Raw genomic sequence first — 24,555 nt, 5'->3', positions numbered from 1 at the left:
TTAGCAGTCATTGACGCCTCTCTGTGATTTCACTTGGTCTGCTGCTTTGTGGCTGAGTCACTGTTGTTCCAAAACTCTTCCACTTTCTAAAAATATCACTTACAGCTGGGATATCCAGCAGGGTTGAAATTTAACAGATCATCCTAATGCAAATCCATCACAGTACCACACTTGAGGTCACTGAGCTCTTTAGGACGACCCATTTTATACCACAAATGTTTGCAAATGGAGACTGAATGGCTAGGTGCTTGATTTTATACACCTGCTGTGGCAATAGGTCTGATTGAAACACCTGAATTCAGTAATCAACAGGTGTGGCCAAATACTTTTGTCCATATAGTGTGTGTGGCCTTTGCTAGTCTCCCAGTCCTCCATGTTTTATGCAAAGCTATGCTGAACACCTCTTGGCTGTGGTTTCTTACTTAAAGTGAGGTGCTGTGTGAAAATCGTTGCATCTTCTCAGTACATTTAAGGAAAATGTGGTTTATAAAGTTTCAAGGCTTCAAGGCTTGAAGAAGTTTGCAGGCTTTTTAAAGATGCTTTTGTTACATAATCATAGTCTAGCCTCTGAAGTGCACTTTTTAACCCTAAACTTGATTGCAGTTTAACTTTTCTACAGCAAAAAGGTCAGGATGTGTTTCTCTATCTAAGCTTCTTTCTCTCTCTGTCGTTATTCCAGGCATTCTCCTGATGATGGCGCTGTGCGAGAAGGTGCACGTGTACGAGTACATTCCCTCCATGAGGCAGACGGACCTGTGCCACTACCACGAGCGTTACTACGACGCCGCCTGTACACTGGGTGCCTACCATCCGCTCCTGTTCGAAAAGAGCCTGATCCAGCGGATCAACATGGGACCCAAGAGGGACCTGAGGAAGAAAGGCCGGGTCACTCTTCCAGGCTTGAGCACCATCAACTGTGACATCTGAGATAATGAAAACTGACCCTTTGAGCCTGCGTATACAAACACACTCCGGCCTTTTTTCTGGCTGAGTAAGGGAGAGGTGCAATAAAGCCACAGGAGACACGGAGGCTGGAGCTTACATGTTGGAAATGAGACCCATGAAGAACATAAGCCATAGCCCTCCAGCGGGGGATCAATGTGGGGAACTTGTCTTCATTAAAATGGCTTACCTGACCACAGACTGGCAGGACAAGCTCCAAGACGGGGCTGGAAAAGAAGTTTCTCTCTGCTTTAGCTGAGCCACGTTAGCTGTGGAGCTGACTAGGGTAGCAACAGATCAGTGTTTTTAGATAGGCAAGTGAATTTTACAATAACTGGCTGTGTTTCAGTGGTGTAAACTCTGTTTTTTCAAATGTTGAGGGTGGTCCTCTTTATAACAATTTTTTTTTATTTTTTACTGGTCCAAAAGGGTTGTGAATAAGAAAAGAAGTCATGTGATGAATGTCAGAAATGTAACATATGCTCACATGTTCATAATACATGCAAAGAAGGAGAGAAGTGAAGCTCTCAGCAGTCATATTACTGTTCATGTCATGGCTCTGCAGCAGGGCGCTCCCTGTTTGACATTCCCCGGATATCTTCCTGTGATGTCAGAAGTTGTTTCGTGTTGTCATGGGGGGTTTATTTCAAACCTACGTTTACTAAATTACTCTCCTGTGCATGCCAAGCTTAATACCATTACCATTTTGTGTCAAGAGGCCTGTCCATGTGGGTAAATAAAAGAACAGCATAGACGTAAGGAGGGCACTTGTTTTTAAGATTAATTGAGGAGCCTTTTTTAAAAAATGAAATCAAACATTGGGGCCAAAATGGATCTTTGGTGCTCAGAACAGCTGTAACCCCGTGCCTAGTGGTTGTCTGAACACTTTCCTCGGGTTGCCTTGTGCCTGTTAGCTACATGCAGTAACACACTGTGGCAGGACTGCAGTAACATGGAGTTTAATTGCTGTGGGAGCTGTGGAGCGGTTGAAATTGCTGAAGCAAGCTGCATCAGGGGATTCTCAGCTCTGCATCAGCAGCAAACGGTCAGTTCGCTCTTTATTGAATGTAAGTTTTACCGTTGCGTGTAATGGCCAAACCCCCCCACACCTTCAAAGCTCCACACTGCATACGTGCAGGGTTATTCTTCGGCCATGAAACAGCATTAAACTCATTTCCTACATCTAAAAATGCCTCATATTTCCTCGATCCTCTAATAGCGGTGAGCACCTGTCTGCAGCTCTGAGTGGAGACTATAATAACAGAGGAATTTGTACTGGTAATATCATCAAAATTGCTTTGTCTCCAGCCAGGATGATTTTGATGTTTACAGTCAGTGAGAGGAACATCTGCAGCGAGCTGTGAAGGGGTATTAGCTCAGCATGCAGAGCAAAGGAGGCCTGCGTGTGTTTTTTGCTGAAAATGTTAGGGGTGAAAAAGATCTTGCTTGTGAACAGAGATTTTTGTAGCTAAGTGTGCGTTTCTACAAAATGTTCTTGTGCCATTGGTTGTGGTTTGATATAAGATGTGAAGAGTTGTTTTTGAATAGTCAGTATGTTGAATTAGATGGCTCTCTAGTAGTATGTAGGTTGATTCTGTGGCTCAGTATTACTTGGTGTTGAGAAGGGCTGGGTATCGACAAATTTGTACCAAAATTTGTCTTTTTTTTTCTTTTTTAGAAAAAGAAAAAAAAAAGAAAAGGGGCAAGCATTGGACCAGCTGACACTTTGATATTACTAAAATCTGCTGGCGTACAATTTTGTAAAGCACCCATGATATTTTGTATTTTATATATAGTTTCTTAGAAATAGATCTGATAGGGAATCTCATATATACATTTATTAGGCAAAATTAAAGCTCCTATGAGGAGCTTTAAGCTCTTCATCAAAAAGATGGAAAGTTAACACTGATATCCCTGTTTGACCTTTAAAAGCAAAAAAATCTATCTTTAACAAGACAGATTTTAAAGGTGCATTTCCACTTGGTTTAACTTAAGTCCCACACATTCAGTTTTCCTTTAACAGAATGCTTTTGAAACACAGCAGGTTATAACGACTGTCAAAAAGAAGCAGGAAACACATTTACAGGGCAACATCAGTGAAGAGATGAGACTTATCATTATGTCCATTGGAGGGCATCAAAATTGACACAAACAAAGTTCCTCACCGGAGCTTTAATCTAGCTAAGCCACTCCCAGCTTCCCATAAATAAATCTTAAAAATAAATGGATAAAATCCAACTTTTTACACATTAGAACAGCTTAACTAGTTATAATCTTTATGAAGATAGGATTTACTACAGTACTGTTGCTGCATTACTTTTAGCAAGGTAGACTTAAACATAAAATGAGTGTATGTATAGATTAAAAACATGGGAATTTAGTTTAATATATACATGACATAGAAATTCATCACATTGATGCAAAACTGAGTAGATTTAGTTTAACCATTTAATAGTTCTCATTCGTTTTTAGCTGCCTGGTCAGAAAAAACATACGATGCTGTTAAAAATCACACATTATTTAATGTATTTGTAGTTAAAATGTCTTATTACACATAATGTGAGCTATTTTGACCTGACAAGTCCAGATAAATATGAAAAATGTGCTTGGTAATTTTCTTTAGAGGTTACTTTAAGGTTTTTTTTGCCTTCATTTAGACAGCTGAAGAGAGACAAGGAATATGGGGAGAGTGTGCTTTAAGACTATAGCCTCAGTATTTGGGTTCCTGTTCTCCCCACTGAGCGAAACAGGCGTCCCTTCATAATTTTCTTGACATCGAATCAATATCTTATATCAGTAAACTTAATTTTGATTTTCTGCTCTGGCAGCTATTTCAGGCCTTAATGTGTGTGTGTGTTATATCTTCAGATGAGATGTTTATCTGCACTCATCATGTTACTGTGGCCTTTATTAAAGAGTAACTAAACCCCAGACTTCTAAATGAGGTGCATCTAATTTTTAAAAATTCCCTCAGAATGTCACGAACAAGGCTGGGAGGGAGAAGGATAACTTGTAGCCAATCACGTGATATCACCTCCCCCTTGGCCATAACATCAAACAGTCTTTTAAATAGATTTCATTATTTGTTTTGTCATAACCATCCAAAGTCGATTTAGCTGGAACTGCCTGAGCGTGAAAATGATTGTGAATACTCCTTTAGAAGATACAAGTTTATGTGTTACCATCCCTGTCCCAAAAACTAGGTATATTTCCACATTCAGCAGCAGCTACTGAATTTTGAAGCTGTTTTTTTACTACAAAGTAGTATAGGGGCAACAGTAGTGTAAGGTCATGTAGGAGACAAGTTTTTATTAATCAGGATTATTTTAGGAAAAATTAGGATTATTCAAAGTTAGAATACACTACCCATAATCCTTGAGGGTCAGAGAGATTTGTGCGGTCACTGTTAGGCTATCTAGAGATGAACGCTGCTACCACATGCATCACTTCCCTCCAACATTCAATAAAGAAATTAAGTTACTGTAGACAGGTTTCAAACAGTACAGGTCAGTCACTATACATATTTCTAATATGAAATGTAGATTTGAAATACTTTATTATCCAATGCAGAGATGTGGACCCTAAGAATAGAGATACTTGCTAATAATCATTCATGAATGTGCCATGAGCATTTTAAAAATATACTTGGCTCTACACAATGTGTGTTACCTGAGGATACCTCTAGAGGGCACATCAGAGAGCTCAGGCTGCATAGAACCACCTAAAGTATGAGATGTAAACTACAATCATGGAAACACTTTAGGCTCATAGTTCTGAGATCCAAACTTTCTTTATATTAAAATCAATGATCGATAACATCAGATCAGGTTAGATTAGTGATCACTGATCAGAGCACACTGTCTGCATTCTGTTTCTGTGTTTTGGCTGAATTAGTGACTGAGTCAACTGGTGGCTCTCAGCCAGTTAGGTATGTAGCTGTTGTTACAGAAGCTGTTGAGCTGGAGTCCTCTCCAATATCTCTGGTTAGTTTTTCATCCCAAAGTCAAAATATACTCAAGTATAAAAAAATATTGGGGCCACTCTAAAGAAAAAAATTAATAAATAATAGCTTACATCTGGCCAAAACCTTTTATCTCAATTTTTCCTTTCATTTTTAAATAAATCAGTGTGATTGCTCATCCTTTACAGTAAGTGTTTTAACTCATTTCAAACAATACAAAATGTCATTATAAAGTCCTAAATTTTTAAGAAACCAAACCCAGAATATTAGAGTTTCTTTGAGTTTCTTAAGTCATAAATGTACTGGGGGGGGGGGGGGGAAGAAAAAACTCACATTTATAAAAAGAAAAAAAAAGTTAATATGAGAATAAAACCCAAAATGGTCAAGTTTAAAAAGTCAGAAATTTACAAGAAAAAAAAGTTTAAACAGTTGCACATTTACAAGAACTGAAACTTGGAGTTTTTGATGTTATTTAACCCAATAAAAGCCATTTGGCCATTTCTTGCAGAAGTACTACAGGAGAGAGCCTATACAAATTATAGCCTACTTTATACTGTGATGGAGCAATAAGAACTTTTTTTCAAGACATATTTTGGGGCTTTTCCCGCCTTTATTTATAGAAGGGTACAGTATAGCATCAGGAATCAGGAGTGAGAGAATGGAGGAGAGACATGAGGTAAAGGTGCCATACACTGGACTCGAACCTAACCTAATCTAACTTAACCACTAGGCCATCTGAGCTCCCCAGCAATAAGGACTTTTAGCACATTATGTTCACATAAACAGCTGGACTTAGAAGAGACATTTCTGTAAACTAGGGCTATGACACATTTAGTCATATGGAGTTATGGCTAAATGTGATACATTTATGACTTTATACACTTGAAATGTTTGTTTATACAGTCAAAATTTACGACTGTTTAAACCTTTTTTCCAGTAAATTTATGACTTTTTAAACTTGAAAATTCTGTATTTGTTTTTTTGAAAATTAACACACTTGACTGAAAGTCACCAGTTTGCATAGTCACTTGTTGAACTTACATATCTTATTTCCATTTATGTTACAGGTGTAAGCATTGACTCATACAACAGAACAGAAGTTTCACTAGCTAATTAGACATTTGTCTACAGCAGTGGCAATAACATGTTACATGTTTGGATAACTGTAGCCTTTTTAGTCCGTTTTTAAAACTTGCATGTGCGTCTCACGCCCACGTTGTGTTAAATGTGCACAGCTGACATGCAAACCAATGCAGAAGACACATGGCTGCAATCACTTGTCCACTTAAATCGGGCCTAAATGATCAACAACACAACTAAAACAAGAGATCTTGGGGTTTAGTTACTCTTACAGTGTAATAAGATATTTTTACTTAAAATAAGACACTCCATAACATGAGTTTTTGCAGTTCAGCTTGTTAGGTGGCAGACAGATGGTCCCAGATTACATGATGACGGTATCACCCAGTCCCACATGACAGATTCTAACGCTGCTAATATTGCTCACATTGCAAATAGTTGTTAGGTTTGATGCCCAGCCCTGGTTTAAGAGGGGTTGTTTTGCATGTTCTTGAAGAGTCTTGGCTAAAGGAACCATGTAAAGTAAGCAACAGTTTAAGGACTGTACCATAACTAGTCTGGAGAATTTTTTAAGCTTAAGAAGATTCTCTTTTATTTTGGAACCAGCAGGTTCTCATCTCTGCTGTGGGTTTACTCTGTTGAAATAAACTATCAGATGTTTTATTACTTGTGATTGTAACACACTGAAGGTGCAAACCCCCTGAAGATATTCTCCATGTATATTTCTAATAATACATTTGAATGCACAGAGCATGCAAATCAGGATCAGGGCTAATAGTCTTAAACTGTCTGTGCTGTACTGTGCTGCAAGTAGATACCATTCTCATTCATGTTTTGGGAGGAGATTGTACTATAAGGTTTAATTTTTGGTTTACTAGAGTGGGTTTTTTGCAGATTGTTGTGCATGCTTGTGGGCAGGCGAATCCCATCAAGCTGAGGAGCAGCTAGAAGTAGATTCCTGGCAGCACTTGAGGAATTCCTTCTGATATTTTCACCCTGGAATATTGTGCCAAATTCCATCATGTATTTCGTCTCAGAAAGGTGAAATGTGGAGGGTGAGGGACTCTTAAAGTAATAGCAGGACTTCTTTGGTGCTATTGCTTCTTTTTGGGACACTTAAATGACACTTTTTCCCTAGCCAACATCTCATTGCCGTCATTAATACTTGGACGAATATATTTCCTTGACACATGACACCTACTTTTAGTTTTCTGGTGGGGAAATAGGGAGATGAGGACAAATTTGCTGACTCCATTTCCTACATTTTTGGCCTATTTTTCTTGTATTTTGTTTACTCAGAATGGGGAATTGCTGCACCACACTGCCTCTAAGGGACTGTCAAAAATTTCAGATTCCCTCCTGCAGTATTCCTAAAACATGAAAGAGGATAAGGAAGCATTGCATCATAAAAGTGAGGGTCCTGTTTCACTCCCAGCAGCCTTAGGGTGTCTTTCTTGACTTTAATTTGTTCTCTTACACTTGAATCGATATTTAAATATACCATTTGTATAATTTCAGCTGTTGTAATTGTCTTTTTTTACCGTGTAAATAAAGTCATACATGTTAACCTGTCTGTGTCAGACTCACCTGTTTGTTCATGAGGATGTAGATGAGAGGGTTGATGACTGTGCTGCTCTTCGCCAGCAGAGAAGGAACCACACTGGCGACAGGGCTGATGATTCTGGGCGGACCAAATGTCGCCATCATGGCCACGACGCCGTATGGCATCCAGCAGAGCAGGTAACACGCCGCCGTGGTCAGGACCATAAACAGGATGTGGTACTCTCTCTTCCGAGCAGCTGTCTTTCTGATCTTCCCCACCTGTGAGAAGAGTCAGAGCAGAAGCACACAGCTGAGATCTTTTAGTTATTAACATCCTGAGTACTTGAGGTGTTCCTTTACTTAAAAGAAGCGGTTAATGACGGCTTTTATTCCTTTTATGCATTCAAGGGTGAGTGGTTTTCTTTGGTTTCACTGCAAGTTCAGCTGGTCTGAACCTTGAACACTTGAAAGAGGAGTGGCATTGACGAAGCTGTCAATGAAGTCGTTCTTGTTTGAATCCTGCATATAGAGGCTTTAACAGTGTAATATGCTGCTGCTGCTTCCACAAATACTGAAATATGAATGGAATTCTGATTTGTTTTTGATGTTTTATGGAGAGACATTGGCATAAAATGTTTGTGTAAGTGCTAGCTCTGTAAATAATTAACTGCATTTATTAATTACATGGAAATGATTCCATCAAAGGTGCATGAAAGTAAATGACATGATTGCCTCTGAATGCCATTGAAAGAATTTAAGGCATAGATTTCTATGATATTGACAAGACCACATCAACAAATGTATGATATAAATGTAGTTTGAATGAACCTCCGATCCTCTCAGGATGTGTGTATCTTGCTAGAGGCAGACAGGCACAGGAGGAGAGCAGATGTTCCATTTATTGATCAATCTCAGTTGGTATTGACACACCTGAACGTCTGATGGCTTACACGAGTTCAAAGAAGCTCCAGCACACCATTTCACAGCTTCTTTTTAACCGACCTTCATCAGGAAAGACGGCGGAATCCAAACAGTTAAGTATCAATACAAACAAAGAGACTGCTTTGCTCCTCAATTATCCAGTCAGGCAACCACTGGGTTAGTGATCACCTGGAGCTGGTTAGTTCATCACCATACATCTTCATATTTCACGAGTAAGTGGACACAGATAACCATCACGTTCTTGAATAACAATAAGAAAACTGGAAAGTTCAAACTTTATCAAGGTTTATGCAGACAGGCGAAGGCTCAGTGGGGTTTATATATATATATATATATATATATATATATATATATCTCCAACACCAGAATGCCCCAGTGTTAGTAGACAGTTGTGTCATGTGTCTCCCTCAGATTCCACATTAAGTGTGTTTAACAGCCAACTGGTTATCAGTTTGTAATGAAAAATCCAACATAAAATTTTCCAATCACTGTTTAAAATAGGAAAATATAACATGAAAAAAACCTGAACTCTGGTTTAGTTTAGTTGGTTGAGAAGGCGCCATTATGCTGAGGCTTTGGACCTCTACTGGTCGTCTCCTTGACTCTTAGTCTAAGCCAGGGGTGCCCAAACTTCTTCCACTTACAGAAATACATGAGGATGGTGGGCCACTTTCATATACCCAGAGGATATTAAGTTATTAAGTCCAGTCTAGGTTAAGATATTCTTAGTTGTTGAGTGTGCTCACACAGCTACTTAGTGGCTGACAAGGCAAATAGGAAATGGGTTTAAGGATTTTCGGAAGGCCAATCAGATTTCAGGGGACCCTGGTTGGCCCTGACTACCACTGCCTCTGCCCCTGGAAAACTATTGGTACTGCTTTTTGCTGCAGTGATCAATTAGGTCCTTATAAATCTAGATATCAATATTATTTTGGTTGCCAATATGTCTATCATTAAAGTGTTGCCTTAGTTTAATCACAAATTTAAAAAACATATCAATAAAGTCTTCTTGTCAAAATGTTTGTTTACAGAATTAGCATGGAAGCACCTCCTGCTGAAAGTAAGAAGTACAATAAAGTCAGGCAAAAGCTTCATGTTCTAATTTGGGCCATATTTCATTTAATTTTCAAAATCTATGCAGGCCAAACAAAAGTGCCTCATTGACCCCTGGGCCATAGTTTGGACACCCCTGGTCTAAGCACATATTTGGTGCACGTCAACTTTTCTGTCACGAAAATCTTTCAGTGTTGCTCTCTGCCCTTGTTTTAATAAAGACATGTCCAGTTCTGACAAAACTGCAGCTGTGGCTAAGTCCGAGCTAATCATTCAGCAGGTACTGTAAACAACCACTTACACGTAACTATCACATACTCCTATAACTATCACTCATGTCGAAGCAGGTAGGCAGAGGAGCCTATAAAGCTTGAACATCATGAAAAGCTTTTAGTGTTGTTTTAATTCTTTATGTCACATAGAAGCGTGGTCCAGTTGTAGCTGAACTAATGCTATGCTAAAGCTACATTCAAGGTAATCACTGCAGTGGACGCAGCCATTACAATCACCAAACTTTTACTTTCACTTTCCAAGACTGGAAACAGCTGTGCTGGACCCAGCATTCAAAAACATTCAACAAAATAAACTCACATTGTATATGGCCATCAATATCTATGAATACATAAGAAATTCAACAAATTAAACTTAACACCCCTCTCTATAATCTAGCCTTCAATGTATCTGACAAAATATTAACCCCTTAAAGCCTGTTGTATCATATTTGATACATACTTTTAATGATACCTCTATCTCATCAATAGGATCAATAAATTAGCAAAAAAAATCTGAATACAATCTGATAAATGATAAAAATGCCTTCAAGTGGATTATCAGTTACCAAAAACACCTAATGTATCAAATGAGATACAAAAAAAAAAAAAAAACATTAAATTTTATGGAAATTTGGATTTTTTTTAATTTCAGTAGAAAGTGAAATAAACATTTCAGTTCCAAAAAATTAGCATTTTCTGGCTCTAATTTGTGTTTTCAGGCTTTAATGGGTTAATCCCTATTGAGTTAAATGATCCTGAAGTCACTCCTTATTCCCTTCACTCTCACACATCTTCACCACTCCTTCACCCCTTTGATATGCAGATACATCTAAATTAGTTTGCGAGAAGTTTTGACAGCTCACTGCATGACGCACTCAAAGACTCTCCACAGCCCACTGAGCGCAGCACTTTCTCTCAACTTTAAGACTCTCTCACACATCAAGCAAATAATTTGAAGTTCCCACGAAGCAGAGGCTGAGCCAGTGCCAGCTGAAGCTCCACTCGACTCACTGATGTGTTCATTACTGATGCAGGGCAACACTGGTGCATTGGGTACTATTTAAAGAATAATTTGAACATATAATTTCAGCCTTTCTCTTTTAGGATGACTGCGCTGGGTAATTGTCATCATTTGCCTGTCAGCGGGGTTTATTTCTGTGACTGAGGAGCACCATTAGTAGGCTTGGTGTCAGAGTGAAGTTGAGGTAGCCTGTTACTGCTTCCGCTACCTCAGAAAATCTGCTCTGTGTCACATCTAAATGTCTATTCCAGGACTTAAAGATGGCACCAATTTACTTAAACAGAAATTACCTTTCATTTTCATGAGTTTATTCTCTTCGTTTAATTTTTGCAAATGTATGGAAAAGAAAAAAGAAAATAACTAAAATACCACATTTACATAAGTATTGGAATTTGCAAAAAAAGCACCTGAAAAACTCTCAGACTGTGAGAAACAAGATTCTATGGTCTGATGAAACCAAGATTGAACTGTTTGGCCTCAATTCTAAACATTACGTCTGGAGGAAACCATTACTGCACCACCTGCTCAATACCATCCCAGCAGTGAAGCATGGTGGAGGCAGCACCATACTGTGGGGGTGTTTTTAAGCAGCAGAGACTGGGAGACTGGTCAGGTTTAAGGGAAAGATTAATGGAGCAAAGTATAGTCAATGGGAACCTGTCCAGCAGCACCCAGGACCTCACACTGGGCCAAAGGTTCACCTTACTAGATGACAATGACACTAAGCACACAGACAAGACAACACAAGAGTGGCTTAGGGGTCACTCTGAATATCCTAGAGTGGCCCAGCCACAGCCCTGACTTGAACCCTCAAAACTCTCCAGAGACCTGAAAATGACTGTCTTTAATATCTTTAATACAGAGGGACAGGAACTACTCCCAGTTCAATCAGGGACTGAAGACACATTATTTACACCCTCTGAATCCTAAGCTTTTTGTCTCATCTGGACTTATCGTCTTAAAAAGCTTGTAAAACACTAACCCTGTGGTGCACAGTCAAGCTTTAAACATCTTTTTTTGGTGTTAGGAATATGTGTGCTGCAGTAATGTCACTTGAATTGGGAAAAAAAGGAAACTAAAACTAAAAGAATAATAACAAAATACCATTTTTGCATAAACTTGTTCTACCATCTCTTAGGGACCAAAAAGTGAAAAAAAAGTATCATTCTGTGACAAAAGTCCTTGCGCTTTTTCATATCGGTTGTTTATGAGCGATTATTCAAAGCAGTTCCTGTCTGCAGAAACACAGAGGGCCACATCACAGGCTTCTCCATTATGCACTATTAGACCGTCTCCTTCAGATTCTAAGTGTATAGACAAGAGCTAGTTTCCAAAACATCGCACCACGACGGAACAGCCTGCCATTGGCTGTAAAAGCCCTTATGACAAGATAATATGGGGGATAGCATTAGCCGGCAGGAATAATCGAAAAATCGATTGAAAAATGGAAAAAAGACATTCAGCGTTGGAGTTACTGGTGTGAATTTAATCTTTAAATGCCTCAAAAAGTCACCCAAGTTCAAAGCTTACTAGAAAAACCTCTACCAAGGCGTGGGTAGCGTCATTAGAAAGGCACAATGGAGGGCTTCCAGATGTTGCAAACCAGTATTTAACTTTAAATATCCAGTGTCTCTTCTTGCTGTGTACAACAATATCTGTCCCAGAGGGTTGATAGACGTAAGACTATGCACCGTGCAAAGAGTCCTTGCTGCAGTGTGTTATGGTTGTTTTTATTCCTTTTAAGATGCCAACAATAACTCTTTTCCTACGTCTACATCTGCCACACTGCGCAAAAGATGAAATGGGTCAGTGCTGCATGGATACAACGGTTTTCGGGGACAGGAAGCATTTTGAATTGCCTTTTCAACTCTGCTTGCTGACAATAACCCTGTCTTCAAGCCCAGTTGCATTCACATTTTCTGTGCACCATAGAAATTTTGCCTGAGGCCTTCAAGTGGATTTAGGCCTATTGCCTAAGTACGGTATACTTGCACTAATACTGACCAGTTGGAACTGGATATCCGGCTTAAGTGTACTCAGATCTGGGCCTGGGTCCATAATGTGAGACCCTTTATAAGAGGGTAAAGCTGACAACACATTAAACAATTTAAAGCCCATGCTCAGGAGTGTGATCTGATTTAAGGCTTGCCACAACCAACTATTAGTCCAAACAACTCAAGTGTGGTGTCAGTATGATTATTTTACTTCTCCCTATTGCTGAGCCTCCATGAAATGATATCAATAACATGAAATATCTTATATTTGACGTTCCAAATTGGACTGTCTCCAATGAAATAACAGCCAATGAAAACAAGTACAGCAGGAAGTGTCACAATCATGTTGTCAACCTTGACAGCTCACAGACATAAACACAACTAAACCTCCTCCTCAGCAAGGATTTCACACTTACTCCTTTCCAAATTTTTGTTTTTCACTGCAACTATAATGCACACAAGAACAGCCAGCTAAGGACAGTGATCATACTCATGTTTGTTTTTCTCTGAAGCCACATTTGAGCATGCAAGATTATGTGAGATCCCATCTGTGTGGAGACCTCTGTGACATGGTTACTACAAACAGCAGATGTGTGGTCTCATGGCCAAGGTGAGTCATCTTATCTGTGCAGTGGGAGGATTTCGGTGTTAAACATCTGTTGAAATCGTCCTTCTATCCGTGATCTCCCATGTCTTTAAAGTCCACTAAGATTTGAAAATCCTGTAGTGTGTGGCCAGCCTAAGAGAGGGGGCAGCTGGTGACCCAAACAGGCAATCCTCTGTAAAATCAGGCTGTCTCATTTCAGTTCAGCCTGACCGCTCAAAGTAGGCTACAGAGCTAGGCTCCTTTTGGTGCTTTCAAGCCTCTACCTCCAAAATGAGCCCCGGCTTACGTCAGTGGTTTGTGTGGTTACGGCAGATCTTTAATGGTGTACTCAGCTGGCTGATTGCCATCAGCTGTTTCATTCACAATTCACCTTCAGTGACTCACTGACCAGCTGGCTTATGACATCTAATCATTAACACCCAGCTGCACAAATCAGCCTTTATAAGCAGCTACCATTACTCTGCTTATTCTGCAGCTCCTGCCTCCAACAGCATAATGCTCTTCATTTGCTGAACTCCAAATCCAATAATTGTGCATGCATTTGCAAAAAGGATGTTTTCATGGGAATCATTGCTGCTCTTCTGATTTTTAAAGAGGCTGAGGGTGCATACTATAGAGCAGTGGTTCTCAATTGGTGGGCCAGGACCCAAAAGGGAAAACAGATTTCTGCAAAGTAATGTCAATTAACCAAAAATATATAATTTCAAATAACTGACTGCACAAATATTCATCTCCTTCAAATTCACTGGACTCAGCAGAGGTCAGCTGGTGCTAGTACTCTCACAGTTAGTGAAATGGGGATCACCTGAGTGCAGCGAATGTGTCTCAAGTGATTAATATTATAAAGACACCCATGTCTGGAAGGTCCAATCACTGATAAATCGATTTTCCTGGCTACCATTACACTTCAAAGACAAAAGAACACTCAAGCAACTCAGAGGAATGGTTATTGAAAAGTATAAGTCAGGGGATGGATACAGAAAAAAAAGAAATTTGTAGGCACTGAACATCCCCAAGAGTTTAGTTAACTCTTTAAAGCCAATTGTATCATATCTGATACGCACTTTTTTGATACCTCTATCTAATCAAAACGATTAACAATTTCCTAAAAAAAAAACTTTTATATATCATCAAATAAATGATAAAATGCCCTCCAGTGGATTATCAGTTTCAAACAATTCCTAATGTATCAAATGTGGTACAAAAAATGTATATGTGAAATTGTATGGCCTTATTTCTTTTTCTGGATTTCAGTATACTCTGGAACTCCCTTCCTGAAAACATCCGCTACGCTCCTTCCTTGGATATGTTTCAAAAACACCTCAAGCACCACCTGTTCATCACAGCCTACAGTCTCTCCAAAACCTGCCCCTGACATACACTCAACTTAGTGTTTGTCTCATGTGTTGTATTGTTGTCCATTCTCCTGTAAAGTGGCCTTGGGTCTCATGAAAGGCGCTATATAAGTCCAAGCTATTATTAGTATTATTATTATAATCTTCTCATTTCCACATTTCCAAAAATATAGAATTTTCTGGCTATTATTTGAGGTATCAGGCTTTAAAGGGTTAAATCCATCATCAAGCAATGTAAGGAATATAGCACATGTATAAATCTGCCTAGATCAGGCTGCCCTCACAAACTGAGTGATCGGGGAAGAAGTGGACCTACTCCAAAGGAGTAACAAGCTTCAGCAGCTGAGATGGGGAGACTGTGCATACAACAGCTGTTGCCTGAGGAAGCCGCTGTTGAGGAAAAATCAGGTTAAATCTGGACCAGAGTTCACTCAGGCTATTCACACTACAGTTAAAAGTGACCTCAATCTGATTTTTTTGCTCACATGTGACTCATATCCAATTTTTTTCTGACAGTGACAGTGACAGTGACAGTCACTCTGAATCTGACCTTTCCAAATCAGATTTAGGCCACTTCTGTATGTGGTTCTAAATCAGATGCACATCTGATCTTTTGGAAGTTGCAAGAGTTGGTTGCAAAGCCATTTTTATTGAGTTGAGGGAGTGGGTCTTAAAAAAATATTTGGGAAAAGTCTGTGATCTGCTTTTAATTTGAAGGACATGTCTCTGTATCTTCTTTTTGCCACTTCCTTTGGTCCAAATGACCATATTTTTCATCAAAACTGTGATCATGATTGAATAATTTCAGAGATCTGAGTTGTGATTGGTCGACAAGGTGGTGGGGGGTCCTGGCTCTAGACCTGTGGATTTCAACCTTTTTTTTTTTTTCCCCAAGACACAACTAAGATCAAGCCAGAATCTTAAGGCACACTATATCCAGAAAGAAAACCCTCTTTCCAAACATGTCACAGTAACTTATGATAGAAATTACGTGCAGTTGTACAAACTGTCACAGCTCACCTAGTCTTTCCTCCAGTGTGCCTTTCACATCAGTTTAAAACTACTGCAGAAGATATTTTAAAAATGTTAAGAGCATATTGCAAGTTTGTCTTTTTTTAATAACTACTTAACCTCATCTGTCAAGGGCTGTTGAGTTAGTTTATTTATTTTCAAAGATTTACAGCACAAAAAAGCACAAATATAGTGAAAAAGCAATGATTTTCAGTGGAGCTGTCTTTATTTTCAACATTGTGTCATATAAGCACCTTTCACCCATCAAAAGCTGGTGTTTTTGAGCAGTGTTGAGTGAATATGCTCTTCTAACTAGCCAGACAGGCCTAACTGCCTGTCTACAGGCTAACTCCCCACAGTATTGCTGATAAGCATGGCACTTGTTGCCCTACTAAAACTTAAGTGAATGTCGTGGACAAATTTTACATCTGCCACATTCATCTGAATAAGAGTCTGTTATTTAGCCTATAAGCTTCAGGCAATGGAACATCAACCAAACAGATGCTGAGGCACGAGCTACAAAAAGTAGTCATGCATTTAAAGTGAAATAGTCAGAGACCCCAGTTAACCCTTGTAGCTTTCTTTTCTTATGTGATAATACCTGGGTAATAAAAACAGACAAGGAATTTTACCAAGAGTGGGAAGTCAGTGAAAATTAATTAAAAAGGGAACTTATGGCACTTTATCTGCTATCAGATTAATCTGAGATAGACCTGTCTGTTTTTAAAACCCTGAATGGACCCTTCATACTTGACCTTCCAAAGGTGTAGCAGTCCCTCAGATTTTCAGATACAGCCTTCTGGCCGTCTCTTGTTCCAATCAGAAACTAAGAGGTGACGGTCATGCTTCTCAGCCCATCTACTGTGGAACAGCCTTCCCTCCATTGTCACTGACTTCTCTGTTGATTCATTCAAATATCGTCTTAAGACAGGTTCTATATATTAGAACATGTTCTTTATAGGCATGATCGTATATTTTTGGATATGTGTACATGTGTATACAGTAGGTGTTAGGTGTAAACATATCTGTAGACATGCTCGTGTATTTTTCTGCTTCATTTGTGCATGTTTGTGTTTTTCTGTCACTAATAATTAGTGGTGTGCGGGGGGGGGGGCAAATTGTTGAAAAACGCGTACTAAAGTGCCCTCTTGGGAGCCAAAACACACATTAAAGTGCACTCTTAGGAGCCAAAACATGTGCTAGAGTGCCCTCAAGAGCCAAAACATGTGCTAAAGTGCCCTCCTCATTGGCAAAACACACTAAACTGCCCACTTGGGTGAAAAAAAACACACTAAACTGCCCACTTGGGTGAAAAAAAACACACTAAACTGCCCACTTGGGTGAAAAAAACACACTAAACTGCCCACTTGGGTGGAAAAAACACACTAAACTACCCCTTTGACTGGTTAAAACATGATAAACTGCTTACTTGGGTCGCAAAAAGGCATGTTTAAGTACCCTCCTCATTGGCAAAACACAATAAACTGCCCTCTTGGGTGAAGAAAACACACTAAGCTCCAGAAGACCATTAGGACAAAGAAATACTATGAAACATTACTGTTGCAATGACTTTTATGTTGGGCCCTTTTTTGATCTATATTGAGCCAAAACTATATCTCACAGAACCAGTTTGGATTATCTGGTGCTAATATGGTGTTAAAATGCACTAGAATACAGGAAATGGCATCTACTTAATTGAAAACGTTCTGGAGGAAGACCCCCAGACCCCCTAGAGATTTATTTATTTATTTCTGTGTGGTCTTCACAGTCCAACGTTGAATCTACACAGTTCTTGTGGATGCTGATCCTAACTACAAACTAACTTGAGTGGTCTGTCTAGTTAGTCTGTTTGAAGGCTATATAATGTGCCATTTGTATAACATATAAACATGTCTAAAGTGCCCTCGAAAACACGCATAACTTAGTGCCCTCTTCAGTGGCGAGAACGCGCTGTATGTGCCCTTTTTTTTTCGCCCCTGCCCGTGAAAAAATCTGTGCACACCACTGTTAATAATTGATTATATTTTAAGTTTTTTTTCTTCTTCTGCAGTTTACACCAATTTGGTCAGCTATACTGCTGTTTTTCAGAGTGCAATATACATCAATTTAACTAGACTTGACTTTCTTCAAGCCTTTCATACATGATGACCTTTGCAATGTTGTGATACGAACACATCGTTAAACAGGCTAGCTGACACTATTCACTTACTATGACAGCTGATATGTTCTCCCCTGGCTTTCGTTACAGCTCAGCTTAATTTCCCTCATATAGCTCATTCCTGATCTCTTTGACACCTTACAGGTTTCTAATTAATGGCTGGAGTCTATCACATGCATACGAATAAATACTGACTTCCCCCTTACTGACAAGCCCATCATTACGATTAGGTTAAACATAACCTCAAGTCAGCAGGTCTCTCCTTAGTTATGTCACATTGTATACTTCAAATCCTTTATGAGACACAGAACCGTATGGTCCCTTCACTGACTTGATTTTCACCCTGTTGATGAAAAAAATACAGTGCTTACAGAAAGTATTAGTGGATGTTTTACCCTTTTATAGATTTTATAAATCAATCATGGTCGATATAATTTGGCTTCTTGGACAAAAAACAAGAAATAAAAGCAGATTTCTACAAAGTAATGTGAATTAAATAAAAATATGTAATGTAAAATAAATCACTGCATAAGTATTCTCCCCCTTTAATCATTCTTTCCACCATCATCCTTCATCATTGCTAACTAACAGTAAAACAGGGAGTGAAGCAGCATAAACTCCAGAGCAGAGCAGAGAAGGCATCAGTGACAACAGAATGATATTGATTAGGTGAGATGCAGAGTAAAGGGGGAGCTGGGGTGGAGGAGGTTTTCAAAAAGTGGCTTGGGGATGGAGCAGCCAGGCGAGAGCAGCTTAAACAACAAAGCAAGAATGTGATAAGCCAATAGCATGCTTAGAGGTGAATCAGCTGGCCATCAGCTGGTGAGGGCTTGCATAAGATCAGCTAATCTCAATAGAATGTCAGCAAGTAACCCGGTGGAGTTCCTGAACTAATGCTATATGCTCGAAAAAACTGCCACCATAGCTACATCACATCGTTCCACCAGCAGCCATTGTTTACTGGGACGCAGTATGACTAGCACCATGCTTAGCTACCACCTGCCTGGCCAAAGAAAAAAAAAGTCGCCACCAAAAAAAGGTCACACACTCCAATATTTCATTGGACCGCCTTTAGCTTTGATTACAGCACGCATTCGCTGTGGCATTGTTTCCATAAGCTTCTGCAATGTCACAAGATTTATTTCCATCCAGTGCTGCATTAATTTTTCACCAAGATCTTGTATTGATGATGGGAGAGTCTGACCACTGCGCAAAGCCTTCTCCAGCACATCCCAAAGATTCTCAATGGGGTTAAGGTCTGGACTCTGTGGTGGCCAGTCCATGTGTGAAAATGATGTCTCATGCTCCCTGAACCACTCTTTCACAATTTGAGCCCGATGAATCCTGGCATTGTCATCTTGGGATATGCCCATGCCATTAGGGAAGAAAAAATCCATTGTTTAAGAAATGAGAATTTACTCATTGCATCAGCTGGGGTTAAATAACTTGTTGCCAACTGAAAGATAATCACCCATGCAGTAATTATCCAAAAGGAGGCTCGTACCTATTTGCTTAGTTCAATCCATGTGGCGACTTTTTTTTTTTGGCCAGGCAGTGTATATTTAATAGTACACCGCCTGATGACAGACATGGAAAATGGCCAATCATCCACTTTTTCATTGCAAGTTGCTCTTCAACCAATTAGCAGATATGAGTTTGCTTAAGGTAACTTAACGTATGCATGTGATAACGTAAATAAAATAGATCAGAATTTAGTTCTCATTAGTTCTCTAAAGGGGGAAAAGTGGATTCTTGTAAATGATGATGCAAAGATAAGTAGCAAATGCTCTCCTGTTGGTAGACGCCAGGATTCATGTCGTTGACGTCAGGTCAGGGTGTCAAACTAGACGATGATGTAAGAAAAACTCTGACATGCTAGTCTTGTTTAGTCATGGTGGTGGGGCGTCTTGGATGCGTCATTAATTATGTCACACTACAAGAGCGTTTGTCGTTACCAACGCTGTAAATCAGGTCCGAGTTTTGACGATGAGCTGTGACGTTGCAGTCAGGCTAAAATCTGGCTGAATCCGTGTCGTTGGAGCCGGCCTTAAATCAAAACTTTTACCTAAGATGCTTCTTAACAAAAGTAATCTGTATTCCAAAGAGTAACTAACTTCAGATGCCTTACAACACTTTTAAAATGCCCAGTACATAATATTTTTGTTTTTTATTGTTGCGGCACATTAGCTCAAACATGATTCAAATGTTTTCTACGAGAGGCAACAAAAATAAGTTGAAATTTTTTCAAAAAGAAAATGTATTTCTCCTGCTGCCTGAAAGTCACTAAATAATTTGAATTACTTCATCTGTTGAAGTGCTTGAGGTTTCTGTTTGAAAGGAGTTTGGAGAATATTTTACTCATAAATAATAATAAAGAATACTAATTTTCCACCAAACACTTGAGAGTAGGAGGAATCTGTGGCTGGTACAGACGAAAGAAACTTTACTCTTAGAGTGGATATCATTTGAAGATAGCTGTTATATAAAGGGAGCCATGCCTTTAATAAAGATCCACATCTCTACACTAGACCATGCAGGTGAACATTAATAAACCATTATAAGCAGAGGGCCAGCTTTAGCAGCCAAAGCTGGACTGGATCTCCCAGACAGTGAGCAATCCCTGTAATGCTGCATATATATCAACAGGAATGTACAATATGGCCTCTGCTATATATTAAATACATACTAATATGAAGGCTATGCTTCTTTTGAATCCATTTAATTGTCTGCACCTGGTAAGATTACAGGGACTCACATATTCATATATTTCATCTTAAAGAAAGAAAACGGATTTCCGTGGTGTTTGTTTAGTGATCAAGTGTGTTTACTTTGCACCAACAGCTGCTGTTTGACGTAGTCACAAAATGAGTCTTTGTCTACATTCAAGGCTTGTTTTATAACTCACCAAGCTCTGCCTGCATATGAATAATGCTTGAGACTGGTTTCATTTGGTTTCAGCCTTTCATTAAATGTGCAACTTAGGTAAAAAAGATACAGCAGCTTCTTGTAGTTTAGCGAATTCTGGGTCAAAACGGGCCAAAAGCAGTGTTGGCTTGAGTTTAAGCTAAAAGACAAATATTAAAGTGTTTCATTTGTCCTCCACAAAGCCTCTCTGTTCCATACCAGTACCACCAGTACCTGCTGCTTCACATCTGGATGGCGTTATCAGAAAAAAAAAAAAAGGATCACATTCAGCTCAGCAGCAGCTTCTACCATCATTACCATCACATATCTTTAGCAGCAGGCAGGAATAATGTTTGATGTTCACCTATGATGGGGGATTTTCCTGTCTTCCCTATACATAATGTACCTTGATATAATGCTTTGATTTCCTTGGTATTTACAGAGCTCAATAATTCAAATGCTTTCCTTCTGTGGCCATAATTTCTTTAGCTTCAGAAAAAAAAAGGGGGGGTTCAATATATTTTAGTGGGCCGGAATTACCTATGGTTATTATCTAGTAGTGTCTCAAGTACATGAATTTTACTATCATTATTATTAACATTAACTACCTTATAATAAGGAAATATTACTAACTTTGTAGCAATATTGTCTTAGCCATTTTTTGGCCAAACTGTGATACCTGCCTAACTTTAATCTCCTAACGCTGCTGATCCATTGTACTTTATTGCCTATATCCTCAGCCAATCAGAGTGCTTGTAACAGTCCATAATCACTGTATGCCTAAGTCATCTATTAATTATTATCTTTATTATTTATTGATTCAGTTCTATTTGTTAATTGTTGTGACTTTTCTTTTTAAGAAACTTGTTCACACATCTTGGTGTAACGGACTGTTACAGTATAATAAAAAATCATGTAACAAAATACATTTTTTCCTTTTTCTTGTTAAGCTTAAAATATGACTCAGACAATAATGCTATGAGGCTAACAATATGGTACATTAAAAATGTATTCAACTAGTTAAAATATATTAATATCAAGTAATTCCTCTCTATATTGTAGCAATTTTCTGGTAATTAGGTGGTGTTTCACCCCTAACCCTAGCAATACTCTAACCCCTTAACCCTAAACACCTAATCTTAACTCCATAACCCGCTTAACCCCAACTCCCTAATCTTATAACCCTAACAATACCCTCACTCCCGAACACTAACTCCTTAACCCCCTAACCCTAACTCCCTAATCCTCTAACCTTACCAATACCCTCACTCCCTAACACTAACCCCCGAACCCCCTAACCCTAACTCCCTAATCCTCTAACCTTACCAATACCCTCACTCCCTAACACTAACTCCTTAACCCCCTAACCCTAACTCCCTAATCCTCTAACTTTACCAATACCCTCACTCCCTAACACTAACGCCTTAACCCCCTAACCCTAACTCCCTAATCCTCTAACCCTACTGATACCCTCACTCCCTAATATTTTTACCTTACCAATACCCTCACTCCCTAACACTAACTCCTTAACCCCCTAACCCACATCCCTAATCCTCTAACCTTACAAATACCCTAACTCCCTAACACTAAGTCCTTCAACCCCTAATCCTAACTCCCTAATAATCTAACACTACCAGTACCCTCACTCCCTAATATTTTTATCTTACCAATACCCTCACTCCCTAACACTAACTCCTTCAACCCCTAACCCTAAATCCCAAATCCTCTAACCCTACTGATACCCTAGCTCCCTAACACTAAGTCCTTCAACCCCTAACCCTAGCTCTCTAATAATCCAACACTACCAATACCCTAACGCCCTAACACTAAATCCTTCAACCCCTAACCCTCACTCCCTAATAATTTTACCCTACAAATACCCTCACTCTCTAACCCTAACTTACTAACACTAACTAATTAACCCCCTAACGCCCTAATTATCAAACCCTACCAATACCCTAACTCCTTAACCTTAACTTCTTTACCCCCTAACCCTAACCCTGAACCGTAACTTCCTAATAATCTATCCCTAATGACACCCTAACTCTACAGGCCTTTACACATCAAGAACAACGCAAATACACTGCACAAAAATGTTAATTATTTGGAGGCGCCTTTCTATGCACATCAGGATCAATACGATTTTGCAAACGAATTATGCAGATTCTAAAAAACATTCATGCTGTGAAAGTCTGCGGCGTGTTTTCTCCTGTCCTCAGATAAATACAGCATTTAGTGGACTGGAAGATAAGAGAAGGTTTCTCCCTCTCTCTCCTGTGAGGAAAGGCACCAACTGTATATTCCTTGTTATCTATTGCAGTACAGTAGATATCCTCCTCACAAGTTCTATCACTGCCATCAAGGCGGACCTGTGTGCCCTAAAGCCATTTAGCCTCATTTGTTACTGAAGTTAGCAAAGCATTTTTGGTTCATATTTTCTGCCATTCCCCAGGGAAGGCACGCTTTACACCTATAAAACTGAAATAATGTAAGAGCAAAGTAAAAGCCATAAACTCCTGGTTGGGGATGTGTTTCTCAGTTTCTCTTTTGAAAGTGTAAGGCCTGGCATTCAGTGAGGCGGGAATTCTGGATGGAGAGTGATATAGACTGCAGGCATATGTGAAGCCACTATCCTCTGATTCAGAAATGTCCTGAAGTAATGTTGTAATTAAGTCCCACTTGTGAGAGCATTGGCTCTTCAGGTTCATGAGCATGGGCTTACAGTTTACACACCTACACCAGGCAACTTGGGATCCCTCCTGCTCAACAGATTCCTCTGAAGTTTCTCCCCTTTATCTCTCAACCCACTGAGTCACAGCCTGCACAAGTTCTTCCTCTGTATACTCCTGGTCATAACAGTATTCCCCTTGTATCCTCAGTAAACAGCACGTCACCATTACTTGAGTCATAATCACTTAATTTGGTTTAGTTTGTCGCTGTCAGATGATCAGCACTGAAATCGTGCCAAACAAAGAGACCTTTGGGAAGGAAAATAAAAAATATTTCTTTATCACCCACATTTAAGCCAACATTGATTTTGGACCTGTTTTGACCTAAAATTCACTAAAACTGTGCTTGCTATCTTGCAGCTTATACACACAGTGTTCCAAATCATTTTGCAAAACATATTTTTCCTCTGATTTTCCTAAATAGTTGATGCAAATGAAAGTCAGTATAATTTTCATCAACCGTTAGAGCATTACTCAAATTTTACTGAACAAAGCTCCCTTTGATAATTTTTTTTAAAACTCACAATTCTTGCATCCATTGAACTTGTGAGTTTTTGGAGAGTTTTTTGCTTGAATTTCTTTGCAGGATGTCAGAATAGCCTCCCAGAGCTGCTGTTTTGATGTGAGCTGCCTCCAACCCTCATAGATCTTTAGCTTGAGGATGCCCCAAAGGTTCTCAATAGGGTTGAGGTCAGGGGAGGATGGGGGTCACACCATTAGTTTCACTCCTTTATGCCCATACAGCCAATGACACAGAGGTATTCTTTGCAGCTTGAGATGGTGCATTGTCATGCATGACGATCATTTTGGTACAGAAGGCACTGTTTTTCTTTTTGTACCATGAAAGACAGCGCTCAGTCAGAAACTATATACTTTGCCGAGGTCATTTCCACACCTTCAGGGACCCTAAAGGGGCCTACTAGCTAGCAAGACTGTTTAAAAATGAGTCTTCATGTATTTCTGGGCCCACTGCAACAGTTTCTG

General features: G+C 39.3%; 2 protein-coding genes across 2 annotated transcripts in view; one reads left to right on the top strand and one right to left on the bottom strand.

Moving 5' to 3' along the window:
• Window positions 1-2,379, top strand: part of st6gal2a (ST6 beta-galactosamide alpha-2,6-sialyltranferase 2a) — a 111,806-nt gene extending 109,427 nt beyond the window's left edge. Inside the window, exon 7 of the mRNA XM_041807255.1 lies at window positions 680-2,379. Coding sequence (XP_041663189.1) covers window positions 680-927 — 248 coding nt within the window. The 3' untranslated portion in view covers window positions 928-2,379. The remainder of the gene's footprint in view (window positions 1-679) is intronic.
• The window catches only part of tmtops2b (teleost multiple tissue opsin 2b), a 69,418-nt gene that overhangs the window by 7,180 nt on the left and 37,683 nt on the right, over window positions 1-24,555 (bottom strand). Inside the window, exon 3 of the mRNA XM_041807256.1 lies at window positions 7,571-7,804. Within this exon, the coding sequence (XP_041663190.1) occupies window positions 7,571-7,804 (234 nt within the window). The remainder of the gene's footprint in view (window positions 1-7,570; window positions 7,805-24,555) is intronic.

This window comes from Cheilinus undulatus, linkage group 15 (genome assembly GCF_018320785.1).
Source record: "Cheilinus undulatus linkage group 15, ASM1832078v1, whole genome shotgun sequence".
NCBI lineage: Eukaryota > Metazoa > Chordata > Actinopteri > Labriformes > Labridae > Cheilinus > Cheilinus undulatus.
Note: the sequence above shows the minus strand (reverse complement) of the source record. Positions and strands in the feature narration are given on the sequence as shown.